Source organism: Bison bison, unplaced genomic scaffold, assembly GCF_000754665.1.
Source record: "Bison bison bison isolate TAMUID 2011002044 unplaced genomic scaffold, Bison_UMD1.0 scf7180017864525, whole genome shotgun sequence".
NCBI classification, from domain to species: domain Eukaryota; kingdom Metazoa; phylum Chordata; class Mammalia; order Artiodactyla; family Bovidae; genus Bison; species Bison bison.
In genome coordinates this window covers 2,772,056-2,781,004 of record NW_011495076.1, presented here as the reverse complement: position 1 = coordinate 2,781,004, position 8,949 = coordinate 2,772,056, and the positions used below count along the sequence as shown (strand labels likewise).

The window sequence follows — 8,949 nt, the reverse complement described above, 5'->3', positions numbered from 1 at the left end:
CCTCTAATTTTCTTGAAGAGATCGCTAGTCTTTCCCATTCTATTGTTTTCCTCTATTTCCTTGCATTGATCTCTGAGGAAGGCTTTCTTATCTCTCCTTTCTATTCTTCAGAACTCTGCATTCAGATGCTTATATCTTTCCTTTTCTCCTTTGCTTTTCACTTCTCTTCTTTTCACAGCTATTTGTAAGGCTGCCAAAATGTAAGACAGCCATTTTGCTTTTTTGCATTTCTTTTTTTGGGGATGGTCTTGATTCCTGTCTCCTGTACAATGTCCCGAACCTCCGTCCATAGTTCATCAGGCACTCTATAAGATCTAGTCTCTTAAATCTATTTCTCACTTCCACTATATAATCATAAGGAATTTGATTTAGGTCATACCTGAATGGTCTAGTGGTTTTCCTCACTTTCTTCAATTTAAGTCTGAATTTGGCAATAAGGAGTCTGAGCCACAGTCAGCTCCTGGTCTTGTTTTTGCTGACTGTATAGAGCTTCTCCATCTTTGGCTGCAAAGAATATAATCAATCTGATTTTGGTGTTGATCATCTGGTGATGTCCATGTGTGGAGTCTTTTCTTGTGTTGTTGGAAGAGGGTGTTTGCTATGACCAGTGTGTTCTCTTGGCAGAACTCTATTAGCCTTTTTCCTGCTTCATTCCATACTCCAAGGCCAAATTTGCCTGTTACTCCAGGTGTTTCTTGACTTCCTACTTTTGCATTCCAGTCCCCTATAATGAAAAGGACATCTTTTTTGGGTGTTAGTTCTAGAAGGTCTTGTAGATTTTCATAGCACTGTTCAACTTCAGCTTCTTTAGTTTTACTGGTCAGGGCATATACTTGGATTACTGTGATAGTGAATGGTTTGCCTTGGAAACGAACAGAGATCATTCTGTCGTTTTTGAGATTGCATTCAAGTACTGCATTTAGGACTCTTTTGTTGACTATGATGGTTACTCCATTTCTTCTAAGAGATTCTTGCCCACAGTAGTAGATATAATGGCCATCTGAGTTAAATTCACCCATTCCAGTCCATTTTAGTTCGGTGATTCCTAAAATGTCGACATTCACTCTTGCCATCACCTGTTTGACCACTTCCAATTTGCCTTGATTCATGGACCTGACATTACAAGTTCCTATGCAATATTGCTCTTTATAGCATCAGACCTTGCTTCTATCACCAGTCCCATCCACAACTGGGTGTAGATTTTGCTTTGGCTCCATCCCTTCATTCTTTCTGGAGTTATTTCTCCACTGATCTCCAGTAGCAGATTGGGCACCTACTGACCTGAGGAGTTCATCTTTCAGTGTCCTATCTTTTCGCCTTTTCATACTATTCATGGGGTTCTCAAGGCAAGAATACTGAAGTGGTTTGCCATTCCCTTCTCCAGTGGACCACATTCTGTCAGACCTCTCCACCATGACCTGTAGGCCTTGGGTGGCCCAACACAGCATGGCTTAGTTTCATTGAGTTAGACAAGGCTGTGGTCTGTGTGATCAGATTGGGATCATCTTTTAGGATTTGAAATAGCTCAACTGGAATTCCATCTCATCCACTAGCTTTGTTCATAGTGATGCATGCACATATTACGCTCTCAGAAAATGTTTGTGAAATGGTATAGTCTCTACTGAAAGTCCCACGGACAGGAAGGAGATCAAACCAATAGATCTTAAGGGAAATCAACCCTGAATACTCTGTGGAAGGACTGATGCTGAAAGTGATGCGCCAGTATTTTGGTCATCTGATGCAAACAGCCAATTCATTGGAAAGGTCGCTGATGTTGGCAAAGATGGAGAACAGAAGAGACCAGCACAGGATGAGATGGCTGGATAGCATCACTCATGCAGTGGGCATGAACTTGGGCAAACTTCGGGAGATAGTGAGGGACAGAGGCCTGGATGCTACAGTCCATGGGGTTGCAAAGAGTCGGAAACGACTGGGCAACTAAACAACAACATAGTCCCTACATTTCCTAGGCAATAATAGACAAAAAGCAACATTCAGCCCCTATCAACTGCACAATCATAAGTTAAAATTTGTATTTTAGTATTAAGGATATTATGCCAGAGCACTCAACTGATAAATATGGTCGAGCTTCCAGCACCTTCATTATTACCAGCTGCAATCTAAAGTTGTCTTAGCTTTTCTGCACCTGGAAAGGTAACTTAAAAGCCGGAGTAGACCGGCTTTGTAACTCGCAGCTGGGACTAAGTGACACACCAGCTGTCTCTTGTAAATTTACCGCGGAGTTAACAGCTCACAAACGTCTACGAAGACGAGGAGTCAAAATGCGTGTATCCCAGCGGGCGGGGACACGAGCCTCTCCCAAGGCCCAGCCCACAAGACCCCCGAGGCGTGGGCGAGCGCTGTGCACGCGGGGAGTTGTAGTTCCTCCTCTCTTCTGCGAGTCAGGCCACCGTAGCTCGAGCGCCTCCTGTGGCGCGCAGGCTCTGAAAGCTTGGCGCACGCGGACAGCGAGAAGCGTTTCCTAGCAACGGGGGAGCGGCAACGTCACGGCGGCGGGTACTCAGAGCTGCTGCCTACCGTTGGGCGGCCTTGAGTACCTTCCAGCTACCTGCGGGCTGGAAGGAACGCTGTGCGCAGTGCTCTGTCCGCACGTCTTTGCCGGTCCGTTCCCACCTGATCCTACCCCTGGTCGCCGAAAGCAACCTCCTGCCGCGACCCCGGGTCCGAGGCACGGCCGGAGGCTAGAGGCGGCTCGCCAGGTTCCTATCTGGCCCTCGCCCCCAGCGCCCGCGGAGCCCACCGCCCGCGGCCTCAGCGGGACGATGCTGGAGTCTATTAGAGTGACAGGTGAGTGCTGGGAAGCATGGTGGTCTCTGGGCTGGCGGGAGCCGCCAGCGTCGTCCCGGTCGCTTGCGGCGAGTATCGGGTGGGTCCGCCGGGAGGCCGAGGTAACGGTAGGATTGGGGTCCGGTGCCCAACGCGACGCCCAGAACAGTGCGGAGCCCCCAGAAGGTGCTCAGGCAAAAGGTGCGCAGGGAAGAGAAAACGGTACCGTTAGGTTTGGTCAGTTATCAATAAGCACGTGCTGTGGATTGTAATGGTGTAAATTTTACTGGCTTACCGGCCCTACAATCTAAATATTGTTAAATTCTACTTCAAAGCTTATTAATCAGGCATTATAGTGCCCTGAAATCTAGTTTTCTAGAATGTTCAGAAAAATAAGAGCTAAGCAAATGAGCACGTCTCTGTATATATCAGTATTTGTACTGGTTTATATGTATGCTTTTATTCTTAAGTCAGAACGTTTTTGAGTTGATATCAATAGGTCACTGAATAAATGTATTATACCAAACACAAAAAATGGATGTTTAGACCCCAGGTCAGAAAGTTATTTGCTTTCTGTTATTAAAAAGAATTGTGGATACTATTTTAAAATGATCTTGCATAACATTAGAATAATTTCCTAGGCCATTTTCTGTCATTTGAGTCTGTTTAACATTACTGCAAGACAGAGTTCTTGATAGTCTAATATCATGACCAGAAGCACCTAAGAACAGCAGAGTAAAGGAAATTCTCTAAACTTGAAACTAACATCAGAATAAGGCCAGGTTTTTGTTTTTTTTTTTAACTTTAAGGCATTTAATACCTAGTAGACCATTTTCCTGCAAAATCTTTGTGTAACGAAATCAAGTTTTAATGAAAATATTTATGGTCTTAATTATACTGTATTTCATGTTCCGTGTTATAAAATAGGGAACTGATTTTGTGCAGTCGTGACATTGCTGTGATTTGTCTCACCGTTGTTTATGTTGATGGGAAGCATCAACAATTACAAGATTTAAGATTTCAGAGGCATTAGATTTTTTTTTTAAGTGATTTGGTGTAGGTGCTGTTCTTTTCATCTAAAATACAATGAAAATATTGGAGGTTACTTTAAAATATTGTATCTTCTTTTTACCTTGGAGCAGGGTCTCTCAACCTTGGCACTGTTAACATTGAATTAGTGGGTAACTCTTTGTTGTGGGAGGCTGTCCTGGGCATTGTACAATCTTTAGCAGATCCCCAGCCTCTCCCACTAGATGCTGGTAATCCCCTCACCCCCAACCCCCACCCCCCGACTCCACACACACTGATTTGTGACAACCAAAATTATCTCCAGACCTTATCAAATGTCTCCTGGAGGGCAAAATTACCACCGCCCCCGCTCCATTTGAGAACCACTGCCTTGGAGAAAAATATTCTAGTTAGATTTTGTAAAAGGGTTATTATATAACAATTTACAAATGATATCAATCAAAATTATTTTCCCAAAGCACAAAAATAATGGTAGAGAGAATATAATTATGATAATACTAGTTTTAGAAAGTGAGTATTCTGACCAGTCAGCTATACAACATGGATCTCCTGTTTTTCTTATCACAGTTGGAAGTTTGAGGAGAAATACTTTATAAAATAGTAGACCTACTTCTCTTGTCTGAACCCCCATTCCATAATTTAGTGGCAATACACTCCTCAGTCCAACTCTGCTTGTTGCTATCCCAAGATAACATAATTTGGCAGTGGATTACTATAGTTCAATAAAAATTAAAATAGTCATTTGAGACAATTCAAGCCCCAGATTAGAACAACTGGTCATTTTTCAAATTAGTTTCTCCATTTCTTTTGTAAGTTTCTTGACTAGTTAAAAGGAACTCCCATGTTCTAGAACTCCACGCCTAGCATTTTGCTGACATATCAGAAAACCCACTTTCAATGGCCAGAAACTTTATGAAGAGAGTTTAGCCAAAAGTATACCCTCCTTTCCCCTCACTATCCCTCTCTAACCCCTCACTATCCCTCTCTAACCCCTCACTATTCATTGATATCTTAGAAGCCCATGTTCTTCTGATTAGCATTAAGATTGCTCTTGTTTGTGGTGAGAGTACTGATGGAAAGTACTCTGTTCATTTCTTTTCAGCTTTGAGATAGCTATGAATGTAGAGCACTGAAGCACAGTTACTTGTTTCTGAAATTACTTCCTATATAATATCTCACTTTTGACTTATTAGTCATGATTTAATATCTAAATATGACATCCCAGTGAACTGCCAAATGGAGGAGTAAAATAAGATTTGATTCCAAATACTGGAGTATTTACAGTGTTCCATGGAGTATTTCTATAGAAGCTGAATATAATACTGATACTAATAGTTAACACCCACTTCTTAGTACAGGCTGGCATTGTTCTCAGCACTACACATGTATTAACTTTTTTGATCCTCTCACTAATACTGTGAGGAATGTAGTATTTTTATTCCATTTTCCAGATAAGGAAGCTGCAGCATAAAGATGTCAAGTAATTTGATCAAGGTCACACACAGCTGCTAATAAATAGCCAAGATTCAAATCAGAGAAACTCCCTTCCAAAGCCCATTTTCTCAACCACTAGGGAAGTCAAACACTTGTTAAAAGATATGCTGAGTTAAGCCACAAAATTCAACATGAAAATCTCATTTAACATCAGTGCTATGTTAGCTGATAATTTACTCCAGATGTTTTTAAGTTTTATCACAGGCAAGTCTGTAATAATTTTTGCCTGGAAAGATGACATTTTACCTGACTATAAAATTGTTTTTGAAATAGAGAAGATGACATCTAGCTCGTTCAGTGAGTAACAAAATGCTGTCAGAAGCCATATAAGATTATGTTCATTTGTGAATTCCTACTACCTGTATTTTGTATGTGATGAGAAGTGACTAATTAATCATCTGGAAATGAAGCTCCTTTGTGACAAAAGTGAATGTTTAAAAATACTAGACAGAAGTCCTAAGAGCAGTGTTTGGCCATTTGGAATGGATACACTTAGGCATATAGCTCCTGTTTATTCTACAGCAGTAGGCACCTGCCATTAAAACTTATCTTCAACATCACTCATTGTTTAATTTTTTTATGCATCCAGGTATGATTTTTTCCCTCAACTTTCAGGCATTTAAACCCTGTGTCCTTTCTCTGCTCTCAAATATTCTCCTTCCTTGGTTATCTCTCAGCAGTGAGTGAACAAAAACAAACATAGGTTTATGCCACAATGGAACTTAAAATTTCAGTGATGGGGAAGGCCATCATATAAGCAAATGTAAGACTGCAATGATGACAAGTGAGTCAAAAGAACATTCCAGGGAAGTTTTCCTGAACAAGTTTGAACTGAAGGATGAATAAGGATTAATCTATCAGAGAGGAGAGCTCTTCATATATAGGGAACGGAAGATGAAGTGTTGTGTCTGGAGAGAGGTGAGTGTGAGAGACTGACAAAATGAAGGGAGTCTAGAATGGACTGATTAAGGGGCGGCGGGTGTGTGGACATTGTGCACCCCGAGGCCAGAGAGGCAGAGCAATGATCGTCAGAGCCTTCATGTGCCGTGATTAGGAATTTTGTCTTCACCCTACGTGGAATACCTGGGGAAGTTAGTTTTCTTGCATGTTCACTGTTGTTTTAGACAGTTTAATGTGTTTTCTTTTACCACAACCACCATTTCCTGGCATTATAGAATACTCTTCGTGCTTCTAAATGCATATAGAACTCAGCAGTTTCTGGCCAAAAAACAATAGTATCACGTTATAAGAATCGTTGCTACTAATAGAGTGACACTGAAATGCTCTTAACTGGGAATCTGACATTTTTAAGAATCCTTAAATACAGTTGTTTCTCAATTCTTAAATGATACTACCTTTTCATCTCTTTCTTCTTACAGTTGAGAAACTATATTGGACAATGTTGAATTCAGATTGTAATTAAAAGATTACCTATTATAATGCAGACAAATTGGGCAATAAATGTTTTCAAAGATACCAATTTTTAACATACCATGTAAAAAATTATGGTCTTAACTTACATTCAGTAAAGTTCACAAGTCTTAAAGGGGCAGCCTGATGAATCTGTACATATGTAACCACTGTCCAGAATAAAATACAGGGCATTTTTAGCCCCTAAAACTTTATTACCACCTCCCAAATTATAATCCCTCCCCCAAAGGTAATCACTTTTCTGTCTTCTAATACCATAAATTAGTTTTGTCTGTTTTTGAACCACATATAAATGAAATTATACAGTATAAACTCTCATGATCTGGCTGTTTGCTCAGTATTGTCTAGAGTCATCCGTACTATTGTAACCTAATTGTTTTTTTTTTTCCATTGCAATGTATTTTATTATATAAATATATCACAATTTATTCATCCTTTCTACTATTGACAAATACCATTTAAATAATGATAAACAACCTGGTGAAATTAAAGTGTTTATCTTGTTTGGGGATTATTTTGTTTTGCCTTCTGTTTGTAATTAAACAGCCTATTGTTTTGTGGTATAAAATTATCCCAGCTTCTCAGGTTTCATAAGTATTAGTGAAATATATGAGATTGCCATTTTATGGGTCAAAATTGGTTGAATGGTATTTTCCACCAGGCTGTGATGCTGATGATCTGATCTTTCCTTTAGCCAGAGACCTTATAATTACTGTGAAAGCTCACCTATTCAGTTGTGAAACACTTTTAAGAGTTTAGTAAACAGTGTTCCCTCCCTCTCCTGTTTCTTTAGATGAGGAACAGGAGGCACCCATGGGTTTAGTAATTAGGCTACTATTACAGAGAGGTTATTGAAAGAGTTGGGAATGGAAGCCAGGAATCTTGGTATTCTTTTCACCTGTTCTAGATACAAATTCAGCTTTCATTGTGTTGGTAATTTCAGTATATATGTGACTATACTGACCACCAGCTTTAATGTAATAATATTTTGCAATTTTCCCTCAATATGGGTAATCAGTTTGGGGTGAATGGCTTCTTTGATCAACACGTTTTCATTTCCTCCAAGGCTATAGTGAAGCAGATTGCTGGTGGCTAAAATGTTACTTTAAACAGTGACTTAATATGAGAGTATGAGTTTTACTACTTTTAGAACAGGAAGTGAGTTACACTTTCCCCCAAAGAAGCCTGCTTATGCTTTAAGAAGTCTCAATTTTTTGGTAAAAATTGAGTTAGGCGAATATGGTGTCTTCATTGAAATCTTTTTGTTCTTAAGCCTGTTTTAAAAGTCATATTTTCTTAAAGTAAGCAATAGTATTTAAAATTACAAAAACAGTCTTTTAGGTTCTCCACTGCTTAATACAACAAAATAAGATTTGTTTGAGCATTCCTTGGACAGCAAGATCAAACCAGTCAATTGTAAAGGGAATGAACCCTAAACATTCATTGGAAGGATTGATGCTGAAGCTCAAGTACTTTGGCCATCTGATGCAAAGAACTGACTCACTGGAAAAGACCCTGATGCTAGGAAAAACTGAGGGCAGGAGGAAAAGGGGGCAATAGAGGATGAGATGGTTGGATGGCATCATTGACTCAATGGACATGAGTTTGAGCAAACTCCTAGAGATAGTGAAGGATGAGGAAGCCTGGTGTGTTGCAGTCTGTGAGGTCACAAAGGATTGGACACAACTGAGTGACTGAACAGTAACAGCAAAATAAGATTAGTATGACTCTTGAGAAATTAATTTATATCAATCTTGTAAGAATTGTTTGAAGGCCCACCTGCCCTGCTTTTATGAACTTCATGGGATATCAGCATTTGGCAGGATTCACATTTATTTGAAACAGATACACCATTGGTACTCCCAGCCTACTTAATAGCAGGTGGAGCTTAAAAAGGACTAATGCTAAATCTCTCAGTTAGATAATTCACAAGTGAACTGAAACTCCTGGGAGGGAGTGTTTTAGCAGATAGTTTAGAATTGAACTATCCTGAAGTTTATAGCCTGTTTGCAATGGGACAAAATTATGAATTTTGGTCACTGATGCTTTATGACAAAACAACAGAAAACTCTAGGTTTTAGGAACCAAATAAAGCACTTTTACATTGAATCTCATTTTAAAAAAACCTATAATAAACCAACGAAATTAGGAATTGTTCAGAGCAGTTTATTCACTGATTTTAATTTGAGGTAACTCCCTTCCTTTTTA

At 39.7% G+C, this 8,949-nt stretch overlaps 1 protein-coding gene across 2 annotated transcripts in view; it reads left to right on the top strand.

The window, feature by feature from the left end:
• Nucleotides 1–2,515: 2,515 nt before the first annotated feature.
• Nucleotides 2,516–8,949, top strand: part of KIAA0895 (KIAA0895 ortholog) — a 61,533-nt gene continuing 55,099 nt past the window's right edge. For both annotated transcript variants that reach the window (XM_010831151.1, XM_010831152.1), the window contains exon 1: nucleotides 2,516–2,808. In XM_010831151.1, coding sequence (XP_010829453.1) covers nucleotides 2,784–2,808 — 25 coding nt within the window. In that variant the 5' untranslated portion in view covers nucleotides 2,516–2,783. The remainder of the gene's footprint in view (nucleotides 2,809–8,949) is intronic.